Source organism: Tauraco erythrolophus, chromosome 2 (genome assembly GCF_009769465.1).
Source record: "Tauraco erythrolophus isolate bTauEry1 chromosome 2, bTauEry1.pri, whole genome shotgun sequence".
In the NCBI taxonomy this organism is placed as follows: Eukaryota; Metazoa; Chordata; class Aves; order Musophagiformes; family Musophagidae; genus Tauraco; species Tauraco erythrolophus.
Window position 1 is genome coordinate 60,340,527 of NC_141466.1, and position 27,208 is coordinate 60,367,734.

A 27,208-nucleotide genomic window follows, 5' to 3' on the forward strand; every position below is an offset into this window, starting at 1 on the left:
TCAAAACTGCTGAGCAGAACAGTTTTTATATATTTATGCTCAACATAGGTGTTTTTAAAATATTTATATATGTACACACACATACATATCTTTGCAAGCTCCTTTTTCTTGACACAACTAAGTTCCTTCTCTTCCACCTTCCCCTCTTGATTTTTGTCCATTTGTAGGCTTTTAATTGTTGTGTTTACTGAAAAAGGGAAAGACATAAAATAAGAGCAGGGGATGTGCCAAATGGAAAAAACACTACAACCATGAATATGAAGAAGAAAAGAGAAAAAGAGTGGGAGAGAGATTTTAACTGGGGCAAAATCAAGACCCCTATTTATGCCAAATTAGACCTTATGTCTAACTTGTGCCTTGTGATCAGTGTTTTTGATGCTCAATGAAACTCCTTCAGATCACTGAAGTCACAGAAAATACCTGACATTCATCTTGTCTTGATTTTAAATTGCAGGAGGCATTTATGATTCTTAGGACTGCTTCAACTCATTTTCCTTAAAGAAGGAGTAAAACACAGTGCAGAATATGATCGGATAACCATAAAACCCGCAGTGATCCTGACTGTGGTGAGCTGTGCTCCGAGTTTCTCTGTGGGGTAGATGTCATCATAGTCAAACTGTCTCAGCTCGGGTTGAAATGCTAAAATCCTTTGCTTTTTGGTTTGCTCTTATTCACCTCAGCATAAAATCAGTAAGTTTCCAGCAAACTACTTCCCAATGTTTTGATACCAAACTCACGAATATTCACAAGAGCCTTCCTACGACCACGAGGACTATTGGATCATGGGGTGTTTTGAGCAGTTGTAATGAGAATTTCACAATCAAAAAAACCCCGGTATATGCCAGAAAGCCTCAGCCTGCTTCAGCTTTGTGCCATTCAGAGGCATTTACGCCCTTTTTTTTTTGAGTGGATTATGGTGCACAGAGAGATCATTACACAGAAGGAATCTTTAAAATAAATCCTACTTCTCTTTTTCCTCCAGGTTGGCACTCTTTCTCCTTTTCATTATATATTAGATTTCTCTTCCATTATGGGCCGATACAAAGTCATGGCTGGCAGCCGAGCTGCTCAGTAGAGCTGCAGAGCTCAGTAGTTTTGGATAGTTTTCCTGGCTCTCCTAATGATTTGCTGTGTGATTTTGGGCAAGTTACTTCTTGCCTCTGCTTATCCATTTCCCTAGGGTAATAGAGATCATTAATCATCACTGTAAGCTGTTCTGAAGCCTAGAGATGAAAAGTGCTCATTGTTAATGCTAATAATTTATATTATATACATTTTCACTTCAATTGCCTAATGCATAACTTCACTGTTGCGTTGAGTCAGGGCTGGAAAAGGTTTTTTTTGACAGAATAATAGATTCTTAGAGGTAGAAAATTTTACAGAAGTAGCTTCTAGTCTTCTCTTACGTGTAATCTGTATGTTACTTTGAATTAAATTTCTGTGTAAAAATTTTGCCTGCACCTAAAGTTTATACATTGTGTATTTTATTTCCTAGACTTTTTTTTATATTACATTTTCTTATTTCTTTTTTTTTAAATGGGACTTGGATTTTGTTTACAATTACAGCTTTCCTTTTTGATTTCCCAGTTATGATTTAAAATAGTCAACTAATCTGCAGACCGCAAGGAATGCGTTGCACTTCTTGCCTCCTTTCTCCTGTTGAAAGCCAAAGTGATCCAGAGACAAGTTGCAATCTCACGAGATCCACAGAGCCATAACACGCACAAATCCAAACAAACCATCTTTGACTTTCACAATCAAGATGTAGATAATGAGACACTACTTCAGCAGCAGTCAGCACAGGTCAAATCATCGCTGCTGTAGTGCCATCGCCTTCAATCGCACTGAAATCTGGGCTCAATGGCTTAAATTCAGGGTCTGTACGAGCGGTCATTATCTTTAAACTATGTCTGCAAATTGTTTTGTAAAATGGTTAATTTTCTTTTTCCTCTCTCATCACTTATCCCCCCAGTGCAAAGTTAAATGTAGATGCGGAGCCTTAATTGGTTTAGTTGCAAGAAGATAATCTTTTTTTCCTCCTGTCTCGCTGTTGCCTGTTAGCTTAAAGGCTTTTTAGCTGAAGGTTGATAATTATCACCGAGAAGAAACTAGCACATCAGGAGTTCATTTTCCATCTTAGCACTTGTGGCGCTCCTTTGAACTCCTCTCGCCAAACCCGCGTTCCCACTCTGTCACTTTCCTCCCTCCATCATAAAAAGGTCTCGGCAGCCGGCGGCTCCAGCCTTTGCTGGCGGGCAGAGGGCATTGCTTCTCCCGAGCGCTCCTCCAGCATGGACAAATTGCACGAGACGTTGATAAACATGGAAGATGCTTTGGGTTCGGATCACTCTGTCTGCTTATCATCCTGGGACTGGAAAAGCGTGGCTGGGGCTTTCGAGCTGCACCCCGTCTCATCTCCGCATAGCTTATCCCCAACGCCTTCCTTTGAATCCTACTCCTCGTCCCCTTGCCCGGTGGCAGCGGAGACCCCCTACAGCAGCGGCAGCAGCAGCCTGGTGGGCTACAGCCTGGTGGACTTCCCACCAGCCTACCTGCCCAGCCCGGGGCAGGCTCGGCTGCCCAAGGGCACCAAGGTGCGGATGTCTGCCCAGCGCAGGAGGAAGGCCAGCGAGAGGGAGAAGCTGCGGATGAGGACCCTGGCCGACGCGCTCCACACGCTACGTAACTACCTGCCCCCCATCTACAGCCAGAGGGGACAGCCCCTCACCAAAATACAAACCCTGAAGTACACCATCAAGTACATCAGCGAACTGACGGAGCTCCTCAACAGCGTCAAGCGGGCATAGACCCCACCTGGAGCACCCGCCTCGGAATGCTCAGGGTCTTTACAAACAAAAAAACAGCAAAATTTCTTCCTCGCTGGAGTACGGTGGCACGGGGTGCGAGAGGAGGATGGAGTAAGAAGGAGGGAGAGCGAGGGCCGCCGTTGTACATAGGACACGATGCTGGAAGGTGATGTAGGATTGCCTAAAAACCTGAGCTGCAGGTTCCTGAGACAGAAGTCTTGCTTTTTGCTTTTTATAAGTTTTTTTTTTTTTAATAAGTTTCTGAGAAATATTAAACCTAGTCTGATACAAAAGTAAAAAAAAAAAGCCAACTGATCTTCCTAGGATTTACGTATCACTGTCCTGACTGTTCTTCTGTTTAACAACGATAATAGTAAATCCATAGGTTTTAAACTGAATTTTTAAAAAGGAAATGACAATGACACTATAGGAATACTAAGTGTATTGATTTGTAGGCACTTTAAATATTAGAATGAAGAACATGTGTAGTTAGTTCAAGTATTGTCTATTTATCCATGTTTCCACTGTACCTAAAAATCGAGAAACTAAGTAATAGTGAGAACATCTTTGCTCGTAAACAAATAAATATCAGTGTCATAGTCTGTATTTTGTATTACATATCTGATTGATAGGTAAGTAAAGTCTAATAATGACTGCTAAATATTGGAAATGAAATATAAGCCAACTGACATTTTGTGTAGATAAATTGCTGTTAAATCCTATCTATCTTCTTTATTAATATATACAGAAACATATAATATTTCTGTATTTAATGTATAAAACCCCCTTGCTTCAATGGCTGATAAATTATGGAAGACATTTTTACATCAAATTGCTAGAACAAATAAGGTTATCTGAATTATTTTCCTTCTCTCTGACATGAAATAAATTGATTCAGGCATCAGAAAGGTGCGGTTTTATCCTCAAGGTGTACTGAAACCCAGGAGAGCTCTAGGAACCATAATGTCTCCTTATTAAAAGCTGTCAAATCAGCTGTTTTCCACAGCCAGTAACAGTCCTGTAAAACACGCACATGAGACCCTCCAAAAACCAAACAAATGAGGACATCATCTTAATTACTTTGACTTTCATCTGACAGATATCACACAGGTCCCACCACATTATCAAAAAAATAGGGGTTGCTTTGTAAATCTCGTTGCAGACTGATTGGTAAGACTTGGCTGTGCTGAGGCCAGCAACGCACCGCAGAGCAAAACCCAGGGCTGATCTGTGCAGAGATTAACCTTTTCACCACGGGGAGATGTAAGGGACAGAGAAAGCAGCAGCCAGGAGGGAACAAGCTTGTCTCACGAGGATGGATAGATCAGCATATCTGTGTGGGGCAGATGGTTTAGGTTTGTGGATACATCTTGTAGCAAAGCACCAGAAACCTACAACTTTATTGCGTCCTTCTCTTCCACTGCCTCACCCCTTCCTTCTTTTTGTTTGTTTGGAAAGAAATACAATTGTCCTGGCACATTTTTTTCTCCAAGGCTCAGCCTGAGATGACTTGGTGCTCTTCTCACATGGAACATGCTTACTGGAGCAATCAATGTGAAATCATCAGTGTCTCAAAAAAGCAGCTACATTCAAATTTATGCAGGCAGCACCGTCGCTCAAGATATAATCACATTTAAGCATATCCCATATGCTTCTGCTTTGTTTTATCCATGTTAGATTTCTCACAAGCTTTAGGGTTTCAGCAAGAATATAAGTAGAAACTTTTTTTAAAGCCCCATGAAATTGTCAAATTAGAGAAAATTTTATGCACATTCAAGATGGCAGCACTAATATCAGCTTAGCATTCCTCAGTATAAGCCTGTGCAACTGGGCTAAATTCAAGCACTTAAAGAGCTGCATAGACAAGGTCAGTTTTGTTTTGGATTTGGTCCTCGCGATGTTAAAGGGAGGGAAATTGTACATTGCCCATGGGATCCTGCACAGAACCACAACTAAGCTTAATCCTGAGTCTTCTCTCAAAGATTCTCATTGTTGCTGTAAAGGGGTACCTGCTCACTAGCACCGTCAAACTACTAGCAGATGCACAGGAAGACAGTCCTATCATTCTGTGATGTTGATTCAAGACCACCGTCATTCACAAGTATACCGGTTTGGTAGATTGGGAAGAATTTTAACCTTGTTCCTTAAATCTTCAACATCCGAAGCTATAGGTCATGACTACACTTTTCAGCTCTTTAGCTAAGGAAGCATATATAGTCATGGTTAAAGCAGAACAACAAGTAATTGGAAGGATCCATTTTTATTGCATTATCTCTATGACCTTGGTAGGTCATCCAGCATTGCTGCCTCAGTTTACCCATGTACAAATGAACACATTGATAGCTAATGGTTTCAGAAGGCTGCTGCTCATAGGCAAAGCTAAGTAACGATGTATGCTGGGAAAGAGTGTCCCAGTAGGAGGTACCCTGCAGGTCTGAGCAGCAGCTTAAGATCAGCATTTACCACCACCCCAGAGAAAGCAGCAAGGGAAGGCCCTGAATGTGCTGGGCTATAGCTTGTTAGGTGCCTGGAGAGTTCCTCTGTCTCCCTGCAAGTCCAAGATGCAGTGACAGCTGAAAGTAACCACAAATGCAAGGCTTTGAGTTTTGGGACACTTTACTGCTTCTATGCCAGTGAGCTAGACCTTGCCTGTGCCTGCTGTCTAGCACTAGAAGTCTCATACGACTGCCATACTTTTACACACTTTGAACTCCAGCACAAGATGGCTGCATCTAAGCTGACCTTTGGGAACAGACCTCAGTCTGTCCCACATCACTCCCTATGCTGCAGTAGGACTCAAGCCCATATCCAGGGAGGGGCTGGTTTACTAGAATGTGTTGTACTCTTGCAGTGTTTAGTTTGTTTGATGGCCTTTCAGGGGATGTCTCCTTGCATCTGCGGGGAGGGGGGGGAAGTGACCGAAATGTATGAGGAGGAGTCAGAGGTAGGTTCAGTACCTGCCTGTGACTGGGATCTCCTAGGATCTGCCAGGTTTGTTTCTCTTCTTCCAAAAAGAAATGAATTCTTGCTCTGCCTGACATAGAGGCTATCTATAAACCCATCTTTTGTAATTCTTCCCCTTGGCATAGACATTTCACTGATTCAGAGGAAACCATTTGAATTATTATATTCCTGATGATACAAGTCCTGCTGCTACTAAACGTTGGATTTTTTTTTATTTTTCAATAAGATCGAACACAGTCAAAGTTCCTCCTCTTTTCTCTTTCCTTTACCCTCAGGAAAGATATCCTAACCCTTAGGATATTTAATTGATGTGAAAGAGAACAAGTTCATTTAAGAGTACGAGATATAGCCTCCAGGACTATATGCGAGATCTATAAAGCTATATTGAATTCTAACAGCAACACCACAATGATCTATAGAACAGAGGCAAAAAAATGGAACCTCAGTCTGAAAAAGTTGCACAAGTCACAGAAGTAGAGGATATCTTTCCCATACAAGTATCTTCTCTCAACACAATATGCTAAAAATCTATATGGAAATAAAAGTAGCAGCCCAACAACCACTGGAGGTCCATGACAGAGGAATTAAATTATATTCTGCCTAAGGGACAGAGTTGTGTACCATGCCAAAGAGAGAGATACAGGAGAGTGAAATGGGGTTAGATCCAGACAATGAAATGAATTCTTCTGGCCCCAAGAGCTCTCCCTTTTCCAGGTTAGCATGTCACTGAAATTCTGTACTAAAATGGAGAGCAGAACATGGGTACTAAAGAAGAAACCACCACCACCTAGTTTTCTACTGCATTCACAATTTTGTCATTTAAGAAACCGGTAGCTAAAATCATATTCCATGAGTGATACTAGTGATAAAGCTGAAAGGGCAGCAGATAAGTGCTCAAATACTAAAGAGAAAAGGGATGAAGAACACAAATTTCTGTAGAAGATCTCATAATTGAAACAGATTTTAGAATCTCAGGAAAAGCCTTGAGATACAGAAACCTGGCAATTTGAGTGAACTAGTGATCCTTCACTCTCGATTTACTGATGAGATGATTACAGCATCCTGCTGCTCCCAGAATCAGTTGCTGCACACCACAAGTAGATATTTTGCTTTTTAAACAAGTGCTTTCAGACATCAAAAAAAACCAACACTGCACTTTGCACTGAGGCAGAGAGAAAGAGCCCAGACTGTGCATATACTCTCACTGCCCAAAGACCCTGCAGAGCAGTGTGGTGAGGCAGGCTGAAGGCAAGAGAAAAAGATGAACGAGGGGCACCAAATCATAGGTGAGATGGCTGGACCACAGCAGCTGCTCTCCTGAGCAGCTCTCCATGTTCAGAACTGTGCCCCTGCCTCTGCTCTGGGTGGATTACTGAGGGGGGACCAGTTGTGATGGCAGAAACAGAGCACTTAAAGCTTCAGAAGCCAGAGAAAAGAAGGACTTTTACCCCACAGCCACCCTAACCTTTTTATTAGGGAAGAACAAGGCAGGACAGAGCAGGCAGTTACATACAAAGGACTTTATACAAGTTAACTCCTTTGGTGCCATCAGCCAGACAGTTGGTGCTGCTGGAGAGAGCTGGTGCGGCTATCAACAGCATGTGAAGAGGCTTTGGGTTTCTTCTCATACCTCAGGGGGCAGAAGCTGTTCTGGTGCAGCTGAAAGTAGATGATGCTGCTTTATTCAGCAGAAGACACACTGATGGAAAGGAGGAAGCCAGGTAGGTAGGGTATTAGCCCCGTATTCAGGAGACTGGTACAGCTCCGCTCTCCAGGACAGGCTTTCCACCTGAATTCAAGAGAGTGACAACTTCTGTGGCTCCCCTATAGAAAGAGCGCAGCAATGCGTTGCCTGACAGCAGCAGCAATACCTACAGGAACACCCTGAAGATGGCAAGGAGGTCAAGTTCCCTCTTGGTGGGAACATCAAGTACCTCAGAGAGGATATTCTCCACTGGTTAAAGGTTCCCACATGGAAGCAGCTCCCCAGGCAAGCCCTGGCTCTGTGAGCAGCAGAGCTCCCCCCGCCACCCCCTCAAAGCCGAGGGGAGCCCAGGGACACCCGCCCACATAGAGTGCTTTGAAATTCTACTCTGAGGAGCGCCATGTAGGTGCCAAGAGGTTTTATGGTTACACATTTGGGCCACACATAGGTGTGCTTGCAGGGAAGAAAGCCTCCTGCGAAAGGGCTTCTGCCAGTTCCTTGGGAGAGCTGCTTATCTGGTACAGCTGCCACAGCTCCACATCCCCTCTGCCCAGGGATGTCAGCGGCCATCCCTCCAGCTCTGTGTGGCAGTACCTAAAAAAACCCCACCAATATACATACACTCCAGCTTCTAAGGGGCCAGTACCTGACTTAACTTTCATTGCCCAACTTATTTGCCATACAACCACAAACGCTATTATTGCATTTAACAGATAGGAAACTCAGATGTGGAGAAAAGTCCCAGCTCCCAGTAAAGCAGCTTGTTTTTAATGAGCTGTAGAAGTTGGCTCCATCTGAACCTCCTCCCTGATCAAGCCCCTGACTTTTTGCTTCATTATGAAGTAACAAGGGCCTGGGCTTGCTCTTTTATCAGTACACCAAGTACTGTGAGGAGATCGATTCAGTTTACTTCTGCTTTAAAGCACATGCCTGTCTGGGATTTGGGAATGTAGCTAACACTGTTGTTTAAGTGTTTCTGGACTCACACACACAAATAGAAACAGCATTTATAAGGGAGTGACTAGCTGAAGACTCAAACAGACTTGTGGTAGACACCAAAACTGGAACCAAAGCTTCCCAACTCATCAGATCATTGTCAGAACATTTTGCTCTGGATATAGGTGCACAGCATTTACTCTTATTGAAGACACACAAGTTTAAAACAAAAAGTAAAGCAATATACCAAAAGAGAAAGTTAATTGGGCCAGAAACTGAAAACACCAATTTTCCTAATTTTTCAGTATTTAGTTAATGGTAAGTTGTTGCTGGTTTAAAATCACCAAAGCAGTACATAGTTTTAAAATTCTAGCCGTATCACTGATTACAGACTAAAGTAAAAATGAGAGCTCTGCATTTCTATCAGTGATCAGATATAACGAGGCTACTTGTAGCACTGACTTACCACCCTTTATTTGAAGTGGAAACAACTGTCTGCAGTACACTTCTATTATTGTTCCTATTTTCCTATAAAAACAAATCATGCCAGACTTCTCTTTTCCTTTAGACTTTTATCATTCACCTGTTGAAATTGCAGAAGACATTAAGCATAAACAAAGAAGATTGATCTCCTTTCAACTTGTGTTAACAGGGATATAAAAATAACATCCCAAATACCAGGGGGAAAAGCATGTGGTCATAAAATATCCACTTAAAAGCCAAAGAGGTGTTGGCTCAACACTTGAAGAGGATTTCTTTTTATATATATATATAACCGGGAAGGCAGTTCCTGAATTTTAGTATAAACAGACACCTCTGAGGTGGGGAGAGTATTACTGTCATGTCATCTTTAAAAGACTTTGGTGATATTCAGATGGATTTTGTGTGTCTCACATGCTGTTGAAAATATGACAAGAAGATTTATATAAATTCTAGTCTAACCATGGAGGGGAATCTCTTTGATTTTTTTTGCAAAATACCAAAAGTGTAAAGGATCATCTTATCTATTAACACTTTTACTTTGCAAAAAGAGCACTAAGTAGAGCTTTCAGAAAAGCTAAAGAGTAGACCCACCATTTACCTAGATAATCTTGTTTTTCAACAGCTCTTAAATCCCTGTCAACAAACGAAGAATCTCAAAATACTGACTAATCTTATGGAAAGAAATGAAAATTCATTAAACAAGAAACTGTAAACACCACATTTCTATTCTTAAGTGATGTTGTCCTTAAGCATTGAAGAAAGAAATCAGAAGCCCAGGAAGCCACAACTGAGACTGAGTTTACAGTACTGAAATAAGTTGCTGACCTTCCTGATGCTTGGCTCTCACAGCAATCCCTAGCCATTATGTTTTTGCACCACACAGCCATAAGAGGGGAGGTAGCTCAGGCTACCTGAGGCAGTCCATGCTAGTAGAACACTATCATAGCAGATGAAAGCTGCTGCTCACCTATCTGGAGAAAACACTGCATGCTGGTCTCATTTCTTGGGAGATAATCAGCACAATTCAAGACGCATGAGGAAATCACCGTAGCACTTCAAGTGCCCATTCTTGTGTTCTCTTAGGTGTAAAACCTAAGTGCGTCCTTTGATTTCTCAATAGATTGTGCCAGCAAACTGAGGAACAACTAGTACTTAACCCACTGGGTTAACGTAGGGCAAAGCACTAAGCTCAATCACTGACCTGTCAAGTCTCCTGTCAGGCTTATATGTTCTGCATTTTTCTTTTATTCCCATACTCACATACTTCCATCTGATTCCTTAGTATCACGGCTCCATGACTTTAGTCTTCACTTACCGTAGGAGTAACAAAATAAGACTCCTTTAGCATGGTAGGCTCTTCTGATGGAAAACGGTCTTGATGCACAGCTAGAGACTTAAAATGTACCTCATCATGAAGCCCACACAGATTTTTCCAGAAGTGACAGTAAAAGATACCTACTACAGATATGCCTAGCAGGCAACTGGAAGACAGACAAGACTTACAAAAATGGGCTTGTAATTATAGCACAAACTCTTTAATGGGATCTCTGTGCAAGTATTGTAGCAAGAGCTACAATCTTTTAGACACCATGCTTTTTCCACAAAGTGCAAATAGATTCATGAAATAGTTTCTTGCTCAAGCTAGCCTTCACAACAATTCCCCGTAGTATAATTCTGTTTAATATAAAGTTAAAAAGCAGACATCTATTATTGTATCTGTAGCCCTGAGGGATAATGATTCGTGCTAAGCAATAGGTTTCCTTAGAACAGGAAAATACTATACTGACTCTGAACTGCTTTCTCATCACTGTTCAGATACAAAGAAGAAATCAAGAAATTTTCCTCCCATTAAAAAAAAAAAAAGATAGGAGCTCCTAAGCATCATGTTCTCTAGTAAGAAACCTTAACACATTGTGGATAGAGTCTGTGTATTATCACTACTACTACTGCTACAAGTCTTCACTAAAAGCTTTTTTCATTTAGGCTGACAGCATACTCAGCTAAGCAGAGTCACTGATGCTACCTGTGAGAGATTTCCCCCCCAACTAGGGAAGGCAACTTGACATTGCAGAGCTACAATACTCCTGTGAGATCCACAGTTTACAGCTTTTCTATCAATAGCCACTACAAGATTACTCATGTTAATCCTAATCTTGCTTCAAAAAACACTTTCTCTTACTGACATTAAGCTCCCTTTGTTCATACCAAAGCTTTTAAAAAAAAAAAAGCCCAAAGTGATTTACAATTGACTTCACACCTGTTGCCACCTTCCTCCCCCTACCCCAAAAGAGACAATTCCAGCTGCAAAGTGACTAGACACAAGTTTTGGACATGTTAACCGAGCGGTCTAGGTCCTATGTAAGTCACACGAAAGAGTTCGACAGCATAGAGGAACACAAGAGAGCAACACACTGGACTTAATGATACATTCAGACTGGTTAGCTGACTCGTTTATCAGTAGAAACCATCAGTGTATCTTCCCAGTAAATACTTTTGAGATGTTCTTACTTGTGAGTGTGTGCAGGCTGTGCTTGCTTAGGCCACCTAACTGCAACTTCATAAAACTAAATAGTTGTTTTGTCTCAGTCAAAATTCAGCGTATTCACCTACAGGGAGAAGAAAGACATACAGGAGTCTTATGTTACAATAGCAGTACACTTGGTATTTCAGCAGGGTAATTTAAGATTGACACTAACCTCTGGTAGTCCTTTTCCTTCCTAACAAGCACTGCTCCCGAGGACACCTGCCCACGTGGATGTGTTTCTGCGCTGCGGTCTAGTGAGACATTTCAGCTTTTAATTTTCTGTACAGCACATGCTAGGACTGTGAGTCTGTCATCTGACAGCTCCTGAGAGCACGTGCCATGACATCAAGCAGAGGTTCACCAGTGACTTGAGAAGTGCCTGTTTTCTTACCAAGTCTGCTTTTCCCAGAATTACATCTCCTTGGACGAAGAAAGACTGAAGGCTGTTGCATAGCACTGCAGATCACCACACTGCAGTGAAAATAGAGCTAAAAGATAAAAATATTTATATTATGTGTAGGGGAGTCTTATTTGGCAAACATCTGCTATGTGTACTGACCCCCAAAGGAGGTGATCTGAACAACTGAGGGGCTATATTTACTATTGTTATAGTGCTGTGCCTTCAAGGAGGTGACCAGTAGCTCCAGGCAGCACCTGGCTAGCTAAGATGTTCCACAGCATTTGCTGCACACACCGTTCCAGGCTCATGCATGGGGACTGCCAACAGCACACGACTCACCACAGAGATGTCTCACCTGCTCTTGTAACATAGTTGTGCCTTGTACAAAGGTGAACATCCTCACTTCAAATCTCTTTAGGTGCTGAGGTAGTTTTACTCTGTGACTATAGTTAACTTCGTGGAAGACTGTTCTGTAGGAGTCTTCAATGTTTACACACCTTTTTGGGAAAGTGAAAGAAAATGTATTTAATTTGAACCTTCATCCCTACAAACAGATCTTTAAACAAATCAAGGAAACGGACTACGAAGGAGCTTCCTTCTCTGTTTTCCTCAGGCCATAGGGGTATGAATAGAGCCTCCCCATTCGCAGTCCTTGCCTTTGGCCACAGTCAGAGTTGCTTCTTGTTCTTTCTTTCCAGCTGGAAGCTCTTAACTACAAGCACTTCTGGCCACGTCCATGACCTGCTGTCAGCAGAAGGCATGCCTACTGTGCTGACACCAATATGCACTCCATGGCCTAGCAGCAATTGCCCATTAGGGTCAAACAATGCATCCAAAGCTGACTTGTGTCCTCTTCCCCTTTCCTCCCACCTAAGGTAAGGGGCCTTGTGCTGAACAGTTACCAAATACAGGATGAAAGCCCTCCTTACCCATTTATAAGGATGGGCCATTGTGGGAGGCTGTCCTGGCTTTGGGAGTTTGTAGCCCAACAGTCATCCAGGTTTAGTTCCAGTCTCGCGTCTTCAGGCTGGAGCAATTCAACTTCAAAATACAGTGCCTCCCTCAGGTATTTTACCACAGGATATTCCCATTCCTGATAGGGCTCTGAATAGGATTTCTCTAGAAGAGAGTATTGATGTTAAAGTTTCCTTTTTGCATTCCAAGTATTCATGAACTCTCTGCTTCCACCACCATTTGCTCTGGCACAGTAACAATAAAATCTGGGAGAGCATATGGATGTCAGCAAACAGGGACAGGATGGTAGAAAAATAAGAACTGGTAATGAAAGTAAAGATCTGAACTTAATTCCTTGGCTCCGAGGATCCAGAAGAAAGCCATGCCTCCTTCTGAAAAACCCATTGGAGCGCTTATTCAAAACTGTCTCTAGAAAGATACTCCAAAAATTATAAAAGTGCATCAGGACCACTCCAGCCTGGCTGAGGGTTTGATTCAGGCTTCAGCTAGCCCTTTTTTTCCAGTGTAGTTACCATGTTACAGCAGTATTACACGTAGCTTCCTCCTCTGACATAGGTTACAGTTATGTTGATCAGTACTAACTGCTTGGCAACACCTAGGGAGTTGATAGAGGAGAGAAGCTACCATATCTACTACACAACTTTTAGCATGCCCAGACCAAGCAGGAAAACCACTTTTGTATCAGTGATGACACAAGTGTATGTCTGATCCACCATAGATACTTGACCATTTGTACTGCATTCTGGAGTAGAAAATCACCGTTAGAGACCTTAAAGAAGTTTCTCCTTTATCCTTGAAAATATTAAAAAGTCATCTGGACATGGTCCTGGGCAACTTGCTCTAGGTAGTCCTGCTTGAGCAGGGGGGATTGGACAAAATGACTTTCAGAGGTCCCTTCAAACCTCAACCATTACATCATAAATCATAAGTTAGACTACCATGTCTAATTATAAACTTTACCTTTGAAAAGCTTCAATGAAAGACCAAGAGAGCCAAACCCTGGCTTAATACTGGGTGGTGGGTTCTTCTTAGATTCGTATCGGATATCAACAGTCTGCTTGATTGCATACGAGCATACAAATTTTAGTCTGAGGGAAGAGTTTTAACATCAGGTTTTAGAAATCAAAATACCTTGGACAACCTTCTTTTAGGGAATGACACTTACTGGTATACTGGTGTATCACTGCCACGTCTGAAATAAAGTACATCGTTTTCATATGTCATAGTTGTGCTATTGAACTGAAAGATACACATCATTACAAACAGGACAGTTACATTAAAGTTTACTTTGGTTTTGACACAATATCCACAGCCCTTTACTTGACTGGCAGATTGCCCTGAGCTCAGCATGCTCGGGAATAACCAGAAGTTACTGGCCAGCAGCCCTATGCCTACTGAACTAAAGCTGACTACAGCCAACAGCTATGCCACAGTCAAGAAGAAACAGATTATTGGTTAACAATACCTTGAACATGATGTAACATCCCAGAAAGGAGTGCACTGGGCATAAGAGATTGGTTGTTTCTGTTGACAGAATCAGTGTCTAACACAAAATGCAACACTCGCAGAAGTAAGCTGCTTTTGTCGTGACCTGAATTAGAGCATGATCTGATTCTTTGTTGTTTTGTCTGTTTTCTATTTACGCAGCACACAGGTGGCAGGAACAGGACTGACTCCAGTCTTGGGCCAGGTAGTCATTAGCAAGACCTAACCAGCTTTTGGACAGCAAATGAGTACATATCAACAGTGTAAACTCACATTCAAATCCCTGACTAAACAATTCAGAGGTGTCAAACTGAAGGCTAGCTTCAGAAAGCACCTCTGGCCTTGAAAACTGCTTTTACCAAGTAAGAGCTTCTACCAAGTAAGAACTTCTGCCAAACCGAATTTAGTCTCTTCAGAAAAGGAGTACAGATATACTACTTATCAAAAAGTCAGCTGTGACCTTCTTGCAGCTTCTGCTCAACTCTGCTCCTCTGCCAGTTCTAGTAACAGCCCTACCCCAAAGCAGAATAAACTTCATGTGACTAAGCCCTTACCTTTCTACTTGTTCCACAAGTGTTCACATTGAACTTGAAGGTTGCAGTCTTCTCTGTCACTAGACTGGGTTTGCACTGTCTGTCCCTCAAGACAAACAGGTTGGTGTCCAGGCCTGCAATTCCTACCAGTTTCACTGCAGTAATAACCACAGTGCCATTGGGCAGGCACTCTGAAAGAGAAAATAAAGTTTTCTACACAAATCAGGACTCAAGCTCCTTTATTCTGTAGCTCAGCACAACAAAGAGGTTCTTCATAGATTTGCTAGCAAGTGTTTTGACAGGTCATGAGGATTAAGTTTTAAGTAAGACTCTCTTCAGCACTAAAACTTGATTTTCAAGCACTATATAGGTGCAAGTCTGATTTCATTCACCTTTTTCCTCCTTGGAAGTCTCATCCCTCCCAAAGGGATTTTTCTAGCTGAGATATTCAATATATTAAATCCAGATGAGTAGCTTTGGAATGACTAACTTATAAGTTAACCCTTCCTACCCCTGACCCTGCCTCCCTCCCTCCCCCCAACCTCCAAAAAAAATCCCAACCAAAACAAAAATACAACCCACTCAAAGCAAAAACTCCCAAACAACCCCAAAACCCCTCTAAGCACTTCACAATTTTGGAGGTGTGAGGATAAGTAGAGTTTCCCACCTCCTTTCCCCTCTCCTGTACTAGACAGAATAGTCACTCCAGTCTGTTATTTGTCTTGCCTTGTAGCATATTACTTTGTAGAAAATCTGACAGGCAGATAGAGTATCACAAAAGTACAAACTCTAGAAACGTTTCAGACTGCATGGGCTTGTGTGACTTAGTTATGCAACTCAAAGGGCATTAACAGCTAATCCCCAGCATGTTATTACGTATTAGCTCTGAAGGTGAAAATCTGCAGGAAACTGAGAAGTCCCTCTTGTTAGTCAAGGTCATGCCATCCTTCAGGGATAAGTGGAGTGAAGCCTTTATTCCCAAGGTATGAAAATCCTAGAGATGACAATTGCAGGTTAAATAAGAGAATAAAGACACACTCTTCAACAAAAGTATGCAAAAACTAAGAAGGCAGGTTATCACAAGCCAAAGGTAATGGTGCTTGATCAATGTCAAATCCACAGGAGACTTTTTTTTAAAATCTGGCAGCTGACACAATGAACTTTTTTCAGTTGTTTTGCCATAGAGCACAGTACAATTGCACATACAATTGCCATTAAAGATAGCTCGTCCTTAAAGTGCTTGCAGAACGTATTTTTTTTTATGACTACTTCTGCCAGTTTTAACCAGAAAAAAGATTAAAATGTTCTTCCGAGGGCAGAAAATCATCCTCCATTACTCTTCTGAAGCCTATCTCAAAGGGAAGTTTGTTCTATGACCTCCAAGGACATAATGTGTCATGTTTGTGTCTCACAGCTATAGCATGCTTTTTAATTGCTACCTGCTGGCATCCTTACCTCATAGCTCACATAGGCAGAAAGGAAAGGGACAGAGATTGCCAAGTGAGTGCCATTGTCCCTCAGGCTGTAGCTGTACTGCAGCCCATGCTCTGGGGTCAGGTGCCAGTCTGAGATGAAGGGTAGCCAGTTTTGGTCCACATTCCCACGAGTGATAATGAGATGAAGGTTCCTCCCATCACAAAATCCTCTTGCACTGGGCAGTACTGTAATGTAGTCAAGAGTCAGCCAGCATGCTAGCTACCATCAGAGTTCAACAGGGCTATTTAGAACTGACAGTACCCCTGACCAAAGTTAGCCTGGTTAACAACTGAATTCACAGCTAGGTTAGTTGCAGCCAGATCAGTACAGTTTTGCTCAAGTTCCACTAGTTTACCTGCGTCTTTAACAGCAGACACTGTTGTGACTGGGACAGCAAAGGTCTCACTTGTTGGACGGATTATGAATACAAGCGTGACGTTCAGGGTGTATGCTCTCATTTCCGCTCCCATGTACTAGGAAAATAATATTTAGAAATAAAAATTACCAAGTGATATCATTATTTCTATTCCACAGTATGCTGCAGTGTCTTAGTACACACCTCTTTCTTAATGCTTGGTGCATCAAATAGTACTTGTATTCCATAGGCTTTACTTCCATTAGCGTATCTGATCTCACGTGTTAGGTACCCATGCTGAACAGCATCAGGCACAGCAACAGTTACTCCCTCAATGGTTAAGTTCACAAGCTCCACATCTGAGAGGAACATTCCCACTGTCACATTCATTATCCGCCCACTCAGATTTGAGTCTGAAAAGGAACACAGTAACAGTAAGCTCTTATTGGTGCCAAAACCTTCAGCAAGTTCAATGTTAGGCTACTTACTGTTGATAATAGCAAGTTCTACTTGTTCAAATGATGTTTCTATTTCCTTGATGATAGTATGTTTGGTTAGTCCCCATTTGTTATCTTCCCACTGATGTTCCAAGAACAGGTTGATGGCATATTTTGTCCCATGCAGTCCACTGCTCACAGAAGTCTAAATTTCAAATCAATACTCTTTAGTATAACATGACTTTAAAGTTTTATTGTAGCATCTCAAGTTCAGCTACAGCTCCAAACAACTTTCCTTATGAGCTCTGTGTCCTTGCTTTTATATCGGGAAAGAAATCTGCAAAACAGACAACTATGAGGAATCATGAATCCATAAGTGGCACTTGCTGTATCACTATTATGGGCTCTATTTTAATCGAAGAGTTTAGATTAGCTCAGAAGAATTCCTCTTGAAAATTGTCCCCCACTTCCAAGTTTCAAAGCAGCAGGAGACTATTTCACCAGTGAAAGGGCTCCTCTTGCAACTTCCTTTGAAGTCCAGTTGCTACAACATTTGCCTGGGATTCAGTTCACTCCCAGGAGCTAGCTTTAGACATGTAGTCTCAGACTGTCCCACTATCGTACAGTCTGGTGGACAAATGGGTTGTTCCCATTCTCTTAAATGGCCTGTGTAAAACACACCCGAAGCCATGTATGCTTTACAGTCCAGTTAGGAACTGTGCCCAAAGAGCGTGACGTCGGGACTAAAAGGTGAAAGCTCTGTGTTAACCTGAGGAAGGAGATAAATCGATAATTCTCTACGGGATTCTGTCCATTTCGTAAGAAAAGAAATTCTTCACAAAGTGGTGCTTACAAGAGCTATCTTTGCTCAGGGCTTCGGGGATTTTTAATTTATCCTTTCTTCCCCTTGACTCTCATCCTTCATTTGAAAGGAACAGGATGAAGAATTATTCCTTCCCAGAAAAAAAAAAACCACACAACAAAACACAACACAAAGAGTACTTTACCTGCCACATAACATAAATGACTAACCTTGTAATAACCACCTTCTGCACCTATTGGTATCTTCATTGTAATTGTATTTAAGTCATTCAATAACACATATTTTCTGGAAGCCATTTCTTTGACAGAGAGTTTGTGTAGATCCACACCAGCTTCAACAAGCACATCCTTAAAGCTTGTTGCTCCAGCAGAGAGTGGCTGAATATATTTTGGAATAGTCCACGTGATTGTTTTGTTAGCGTAGTCCACGCCATCTTAGGGACAAGATATGAAAGCTGTCAGCCAGTCACTCTAGTTGTAAGTCAGTCCCTGTACATTTAAGCGTTGTAGTAAGGTACCACATTTCTCACCTACAGGACATGCCATAGCAGTATCCACCATCAGGATCATCCATCGCTGTTTGTAAAATGTACTTGACCTCACTGCGGAAAAGGTAATTCCCTGAGCCTGTAGGAAAAGACCTGGTTAGACCTACATGCCCTGGCAGCTTACTGGGCCAGAGTGAGCATACCAACCTCGACCAGCTGAATTTGCTCAGCAGTGTATGGTATTCGCAGCAGAACCCTGGTGTCTGTGGTGTTGAGTCCATAGCCTGCACTCCAAGCATCTCTCACAAGCAGAGCCTTTTTTTCTTCTGGCTGATGAAACACTATCTGCCATATTGAGGCTTTTCCTGCTTTTGCCTACCCAGAGAAATTCATCAACAATTTAAATACGCTGTTTAAATTAACTGATTTATTATATTGAATGATTTATTGTATTGAATTGCCCAGCAGTTTTATTGCTTTATTTTAAAAACTTCCAGTGGGATACCCCGTTAGCTTTCCCCTGCTCAGGCGCTCACATTCAGAAAAATTTCTGTATTAAGAGCATAAGAGGTTAACTCCACTGCTACATTACAAATAAAGGATCTAAGAAGAAAAAAGCTTATCTGAAGTTCGCTTCTGGGCCATGGGGTCTTAGAGACAGTTTTTGTTGTATAACCTCTTGCCTAAAGACAATTTCTAGGCTTTTTGAGCAATCAGTTTCCCTTTCTTCCTTGGAGATATGGCCTACAGCAGTCTATTTGTAATGCGTGAAATCCCTATGCTAAAAACGCTTGGTACAAAAGTTTTGCTTTTTCTACTTCAGCGCTTTTTGAAAGGACATTTTATACTGTGCGGCCATAGAATAGAAGGCTGTTGTGCCAGAAGTAGCACTAGCCTTAGACGGAAATCTGTAGTTTTACCTCTGAAAAGGCAAGAGTCCAGTCCTCAGGTTCATCTTGAATGAAGTCTTTCACAGTCTGTGGAACCTCCTTCCTGACAGAAACCTAAAGGGAAAAAAGCCTCCGTATGGAGTTTGCTGGTGGCACTTGTCTACTTGTCTCCAACACCCTGTAAGTCTTTTTCAATACTTTCAGAACATTATAGGATTGAGAAGGGAGACTAGCATTTCCTACAGGGAGGTTTCTACCATCTTCAAGTAAAAAAAAAAGGCATAAAATGCCATCATGCATGGTGCACTATCTATAGTCCACTTGGTTCCAGGTTCCTTTTATTTTTAGCATATCTTCCCATTTCTACTTCCAGTTAAAGCCCATATGCTCTTCAAAGCAGAGTTCTTTCCCTCTCCTCCCCCATCTTCTCCCCAGCAAATTCAGTGGGGAAACTTCCTTCAGAAGGTACACATTTCTGTTATTATTTCAAATAAGATTTGTTAGGGCAACATTCAGTGAATTCAATCCATTAGTTCAACATTTTGAATGCTATTTCACACCTTTATTGGCTATTAATGTTGGTTAGTAGCTATATAAGCATAATATAAATGAATCACTAAACTGAACACACATGCTGGGCGTTCACTAGTGAGCTGTTCACAGCAGGGCATTCAAATTCGCTTTCACACATTCCTATTATCCAATCAGCTTCTAAAGAGAACATCTTCCAGTACTTGCCTCCTTACCTCGCTTTAAGTACCTTCCCATAAGTACTTCCAGTACTTACCTCCATGTAGTTACTTTCACATACTAACTCTCTCGGACTCCATGGGTCATAACGGCAACTTGCACTTCTCAGGTGAGTTGTAGCATTTTTCATATCAGGAGTATGCGATGCTTTGATTTCTATAGTTACTGTGAACACATCTTTCTGCATGAACACAGGAACACTCGTTTCTTAGACTGATTTTCCCTAGTTAGGCACCACCTATCCTTGTGACCTAAAAGGAACTTATAAAACCCACCCACCAGCCTCTGCACAGAAGAGCAATTATTGCTTTCTATTCGATTAACTGCACAGGCTGTATGCACATAGGTGTACAGCTACATAGCAACATAAATACTTTTGGGACCGGCTTCAACCTTTCACATAACTCCAGAGCTGGACAGAAAAAAGGCCCCTAAAATATAGCTTGTGTTTTATGATGTAGTAGTAGTGAGCAAGCAACACTAGCAGCCAAAGCATTTGAGCTTATGCACTAGTGTGTCTCGGACACTAAATAGTCGGATACTAAATACTAGAGCAGAGTGCAACACAGCTGCCAGGCAGAAATCCCTGTTCTTATCCAAGAGAAAGCAGTTGCCCTTGAAGGGTATATGTGTGATATGCTTCTTCATGTGTTAATCTATGCTTTACTGAAGGACATTCAAATGTGATATCCATAGGATAGTCTCATACCTCTGGATACATTTGAAAAGAATTAAATAGCTTTCTGCTATTAGATGTTCAAGACTTTATCAAATTATTGATAGGTATAAATTGAAGTGTTAATCTTTCACATAAAGGTCATATGCAACAGCACTGTATTCAACATGACTATTATAGACTTACCTCTAAGCGAGAATGGCAGCTTAGTGCAGAAGCACGAAACTCAATGTTACTCCAATTACTGTAAGTTATTGTGTAGCCACACTGTGATGCCATGGCCTCATCTAGGTCCCAGGCTATGCCAGATTGATCTATGGGCAATTATCAACAACAGTATTAATGAGGGCCAGTCAGTCTCACCTCTGTGTCTGGCAAGATCATGGAGTACATACTCCTGGAAACCATATGGAAAATAAGGGGGTTACAGGTGGCAGCCAACATGGCTTCACTAAGGGCAAATCGTGCCTGACAAGTTTGGTAGCATTCTACAATGGGGTTACAGCACTGGTGGATAAGAGTAGAACAACTAACATAATCTACCTGGACTTGTGCAGAGCATTTGACTCTGTCCCACACGACGTCCTTGTCTCTAAACTGGAGAGACATGGATTTGACGGATGGATCGCTCAGTGGATAAGGAATTAGCTGGATGGTCACACAAAGAATTTTGATCAACAGCTTGATGTCCAAGTGGAGGCCAATGATGAGTGGTGTTCCTCAGGGACAGTACTGGGGCCAGTCCTGTTTAACATCTTTGATGGCAACATGAACAGTGGGATCAAGTGCAACCTCAGCAAGTTTGCTGACAACATCAAGCTGTGTGGTATGGTCAACATGCTGGAGGGAAGGGATGCTATCCAGAGGGACCTTATCAGGCTTGAGAGATGGGTCTGTGAGAACCTAATGAAGTTCAACAAGGCCAAGTGCAAGGTCTTGCACATGGGTTGGAGCAATCCCAAGCACAAATACAGGCTGGATGGAGAATGGATTGAGAACAGCCCTAAGAAGGACTTGGAGGTGCTGGTTGATGAGAAGCTCAACATGAGCCAACAATGTGCACTGACAGCACAGAAAGCCAACTGTATCCTGGGCTGCATCCAAAGAAGTGTGGCTAGCAGGTTGAGGGAGGGGATTCTGCCCCTCTACTCTGCTCTTATGAAACTCCACCTGGAATACTGCGTTTAGCTCTGGGGCCCAAAACACAATAAGGGCACAGAGCTGTTGAAGCAGTTCCAGAGGAGGGCCACGAAGATGATCCAAGGGCTGGAGCACTTCTCCTATAAAGACAGGCTGAGAGAGTTGGCACTATTCAGCCTGGAGAAGAGAAGGCTCCAGGGAGACCTTATAGCAGCCTTCCAGTACTTAAAGGGGGCCTACAAGAAAGCTAGAGAATGACCTTTTACAAGGGTGTGTAGTGATAGGACAAGAGGCAATGGCTTTAAACTGAAAGAGGATAGACTTCTATTAGATCTATGGAAGAAATTTTTTACATTGAAGGTGGTGAAACATTGGAACAGGTTGCCGAGAGACATTGTGGCTTCCCCATCCCTGGAAGTGTTCAAGGCCAGGTTGGATGAGGCTTTGAGCAACCTGTTCTAGTGGAAAGTGTCCCCATCTATGGCAGGGGCGTTGGAAATAGATGATCTTTGAGATCCCTTCCAGCCTAAACCATCCTATGATAATACTTGTTTTGCAAGCTCCCTGTGCAACCTGCCTTTGCCCCAGAGTTCAGCTAATCTTGCTCCAATATGGCCCAGCTGCATGCCCTGGGCTCAGACATAAGAGAACTTCAAAGTCATGAAAAAAAATCTGTAACAAAGTCTATAAAAGTCTTAGAAAGTAAGAAAGGCAAAATCAACGAGTGAGCAGGACAGGGAACAAGAGAGACTCAAGGACTGAAGATAAAAAAAACATTCACCAATATAGAAAGATATTAAATCCTAAAGGGGCAAAACCCCCAGTAAGCACAGAACAGTCAGTTGGGTCATCAGTTGTCAGGATTGACAGACAACAATAATCTAGCAACATCAGAAGTCTGATCTGCAGCTGGCACAGATCCATGTTTCTCTCTGACGCCTGCCTGGCCAGAGTCTCTTCAGGAGTCGTACCAAAATGATGAGCACACTAAAGCTTAGCTTGGATATTTTCAGGCAACAAAGCTGTCTTTGTGGTTTTCGGCTTTTTGGTTTTGTGTTTTAGTTGTTCGTTTTTTTTCTTCTAAAAATAATTGCTTTATACTTTTAAGCTGTACATATCCCAATTGCAGAATGCCTTTATGTATAGATGAGGATGCCTGAACAAAGAACATATATTAAGCAGGTTTTTACACACAAGTTTAACATTCTAGAAATGGATGTTATGCTATGGATGTCATGGACTATATCTAGTTAGACAGCTAACTAGCATAGAGAGCGAGTTCAAGGTTGAGCTTACTTACATTTTATACATATAATCTTACACCTGATGATATTTATAGCCCAAAAGTTACCTCACTCCACCCTTCCAGGGCACTCTGTGGTGCTTTTCATTCAAATGCACCACTTGTTGATTACTAAGCCCATAGCCAGAGGGTCCAGCTAATTTTTCTTAACTTCATTAAGATTTTATATGCCTCCATCAGGTCCGTCAGCTGTCAGCAAAGAAGGTAGAAAGCCACTAGTGCAAAATCAATAATAGGGTGCCAGCTTCAACGAGTGAATTTTCAGAGTAGTATGCACTCTTTCTGGGGAATAGTTTTACCAGGAAGGAAATCCGCCAGGACTAACATGCCTAGAAACTACCATGTGCATTTCAATTTGACAGCGATGTTAGGCCTAACCATGGCTAAGTTATCACACAACAAGACTACAAGATAGGTTATACAGAAGTAAAGGTAGCATTTGGCTTTACTTACAATGAGGTTCAACCTACTAAGCTCTGCAATCTTAGAATAATCCAGGGAATTCTAGTATAGGAGGACCTCAGAGAATTTTAAACATGTCACCATGGGTAATTCCCTTTCCAGGTTCTTCTATATCAACTTACCAACAACTGAAAAAGATAAGTACTTGTCCTCAAAATATTCTGCACTCAGTGTTATACGCAAAAGATTCCCCAAGCACTCCGAACTCATGGGTCCTGTGTTGAATGTATTGAAAGGCTAGTAAGAAAGGGATTAAAGGTAACATACAAGCAGAAATTTGTTGCTTCCCAAATTGCTTTATAAGGTCAGCATTATGACAGTCATATTCCAGCATCTCTAGTCAGGAGGGTGTTACAGATTTGTTTTTTGTTTGTTTGTTTTTTTTTTTTTTTTAAACTGGCAATATTTCCAGGAGAAAAGACAGCCCTGAAATTAGTATTCCAGAAGTAACTGTGTCTGATCAGCTGGAAACACTACCTGCAACAGCCAGTCATGGAAATAGGATTCTAGAATAGGGTCAAAAAAGTACTAAATTGGCAGTCCCAATCTGAACACCTTAAATGGAATAAACCAGAACAATAAAGTCCCCCACCTTCTCGAAAAAAGAAAAAAGCAACCCTAAGACTCAAACAACTCAACCAAACAAACCACAAACCCCCCAGACTATGACTGCTAAACCTCTTAAAAGGTAGGAAACAGGTACCAACTATGCTAAATATAGGACTAAAGACCAGAGAAGACTTTTCATTTGATGTGTATTTCTAATAAACTGGGATTTGTGGTTTCAAACAGAAGTTTCTATGGCATAGTGAGCTAATATCAACTAGACCTTTTATAGTAATAGTGCATTTCAAGGGCTGTGAGGATGCTTTTTTTCTAGAGAGTTCAGCACTATACCCTTAAGTTAACCAGAGATGCAACTCCCATGTCAGAGATGGCCATCCTAGGGAACATCAGACAGATGCTGGCAAACACAACATTATTCTGCCCATATTCCAAGATACCAACTTGGTTGAGTGCAGAAGCTCCAAGCTGGACAAAACCTCTTTCAGTATCTCTTTATTTTGATCTTTGGTAAATACTAACATGTTTATACAGCACTAACACTGAGTAGAGCAGTCAGTCCTAGAATCAGCTCTCTGTATCTGCTGTTCCGCAACCAGCTCTGTTTTGTAAGAAGTTAAAGCAATCAGGAGTTTTTGTTAAGAAAACTTTCTCCTCAGGCAAAGCACTGATATCTTTAGTATTTAAAAGACCTTACATATTGTATGGCCAATAGCAATAACTAGGCCAAGAAAACAAGAACAACAATAAAGTCTCTATTAATTCACCTGAGTGAGAAAAGGTAGAAACATTTAATACAATGGTACACAAACCTAAAGAGTGGCTGCGAGTAGTTATGAACAGACAGCTATGCTTGGAGTTTCTCAGAAAAACATGCAAGTATGGCTGCCACAAGAGGTTCAGACTCTTCTGAAACATACAGACACAAACACAGATATCACTTCTGAAAAAGCCTAGTGAAAGCAATTTACAGCAGCATTACCTGATCTCTGTTGGGTCCATGCTTCAGAGATTAATATCCCTATTAGGAATAACCTGCAAGAGAAGACAGTCATTAGCTACAGCTTCAGCTGTGACAACAGCTTGTTAACAAATTTCTGTGCTCTGAAATTTCTAGTCTAGATATTAAAGTGTTTTTAAGTTTAGAGCTACAGGCCTAGACTTGGAAATTGCAAAGCAGGATTTCCTCAGTCACCACTAGAAAATCAGGAAAGGTAAATCAGAGAAGTTGATACATTTGATGCCTTAGGTAAGACCATTTATGTTTAGCACCCATGATACTCTCACCTCTGCACCAGATTCAGCTTCATTGTGCACTTGCTGAGCCTCTACCTGTGGTGCTTTTTCCTCTTATAGACACATACAAACAAAAATCTCCTTCATCAGTTTTGCATAGAAATCAAAGCCTTCCTGACTTCTCAGAGTCTTGGGTTAAATAAAAAGGCTGCCACCTTTATACTGATGAAACTCATTTTCAGCTGTTTACCCTCCTAACTACACACCTTCAATTCATGTCACCTGTTCATTTGCTTTGCTGATCAATCTGCTGCTACCTAGGTCCCCAGGTTCTCCCATTTTGATGGTTGCCAGCTCCCAACTAGCTGGTTGTTATGGAGCAGTAGGACAATTGGTGCTGTTCCGGTAAATCATATGGTAGTTTATTGTTTCAGAATTACTTCTCTTCACCCTGTCTCCTCTGTGGAGGATTTTGCATAGCCTTCCTCAGACAGCTGAAGTCTGCTAGAGGCAAATGTGTAAACTGCAGCTTTAAGGCAGTTGGTACAACAAAAAAGGGAAGAGCTTGTTGATCTTAAAGGTAATTGATCAAAACTAAGGGTAAAAGGGAACCCAGCTGGAGACTGATGGGTATCACAAACTAAATGAAGAACCATCTCACTGGGTGACCTATGGGACACCAGGACCAGAAATCACCCCTGAATTTGGGGAAAATTAACTCAAAAACTGTGGAGGAGTGGATCTGACCACAGATTGGAAGAAAGGACCCTGCCTTCGCTGCGTGCTGAATACAGAGAAATTACACCTGTGGCCTGGGGTCCAGATCAGTGACGATTTCCCATTGTCATCAGTGTGAGTGTACTCTGGTCACCATAGGTGATGCATGGGGCATGATGTCCCTGGGGCTGCTGAGCTGAAATGTTGGTGGTCAGAAGGTGGCCAGGCCACTTGGTGAGAAAAGGGGTTGCTGTGGTGTCTGTTCACATTTTCTGTAAGCGTCGAGTGCTGTTTGTGTGTAAATATAGCAACATCAGTAGCATAAACAATCATAGCTGCAACGTTGGTTTATTATTGTATGTAATAAAGGGTGCTAGAATTCAATACTCTTTGCCTCGGTCATCATTCAATTCAGCTGTCAGTCACTGTGCAAATACATCCTTAACTCTGAAAGCCGCACTTCCCTTGTGGCAATGACAATTTCATCTCTTTCACGGATAAAATATTGCTCTGATTTCCCTGTTTTCTTTGTGGACCTGTGTATTTTCTAGCAAGTTTAGCAGGACATAAGGAACATCGTGCATGTTAACCCATGTCACTCGGCAGTGTTTCCTAACAAGCAGTCAGAATTGTCCGCATCCCTCCCTCCCTCCCTCCCTCTCTATTTCCTGTCTAGACTAACCTTAAATGGGGAATCCTTTCATCCTAGGCTTATGCCTGTAACATTCGGGGTTTGCTCCTTCTTTTGTGCGTGTAAAGGCTGTGAGAGCAGCGGAGCTGGAGGATTTATTTGTAATTGACACCGATGCCCTCGAGAGGGAGCCTGAGACCCTCCGGCCGGGCTGCCCAGCCCGCTCCCTCCGGCCCGCGGCACCTTCCCGAGCGCGCAGCCGGTGCAGCGACAGGTATTCCGAGTTTGTTCTCAAACCTAACAAACATTACACAGGGTCCTTTTAGACAGACGTAGGTATTTATGCTGTTTATCACGGGTATCCTTACTGCACCACTCCTATATCTTCAAGAGTGTCACAAAATTAATTGAATGTAAGTTTGCCGTGCTCCAAGATGTTGGATTTCACC

The 27,208-nt window shown here is 42.0% G+C and overlaps 2 protein-coding genes across 2 annotated transcripts; one reads left to right on the plus strand and one right to left on the minus strand.

Moving 5' to 3' along the window:
- The first annotated feature begins 2,291 nt into the window (after window positions 1–2,291).
- Window positions 2,292–2,807, plus strand: MSGN1 (mesogenin 1). The gene has a single exon (XM_009990376.2). The coding sequence runs from the start codon at window positions 2,292–2,294 to the stop codon at window positions 2,805–2,807; it is 516 nt and encodes a 171-aa protein (XP_009988678.1).
- Window positions 2,808–11,497: 8,690 nt separating this feature from the next.
- On the minus strand, window positions 11,498–25,485 carry LOC104382425 (uncharacterized). The gene is made up of 22 exons (XM_086625458.1): window positions 25,463–25,485; window positions 25,158–25,210; window positions 23,734–23,826; window positions 20,893–21,020; window positions 20,068–20,211; window positions 19,311–19,394; window positions 18,598–18,765; window positions 18,433–18,529; window positions 18,113–18,336; window positions 17,132–17,285; window positions 16,848–17,056; window positions 16,644–16,761; window positions 16,268–16,473; window positions 15,689–15,806; window positions 14,834–15,003; window positions 13,960–14,033; window positions 13,755–13,882; window positions 12,749–12,938; window positions 12,175–12,316; window positions 11,811–11,907; window positions 11,592–11,670; window positions 11,498–11,501 (listed from the first exon to the last, which is right to left on the minus strand). The coding sequence occupies exons 1-22, from the start codon at window positions 25,483–25,485 to the stop codon at window positions 11,498–11,500; spliced, it is 2,703 nt and encodes a 900-aa protein (XP_086481584.1).
- Window positions 25,486–27,208: the final 1,723 nt, after the last annotated feature.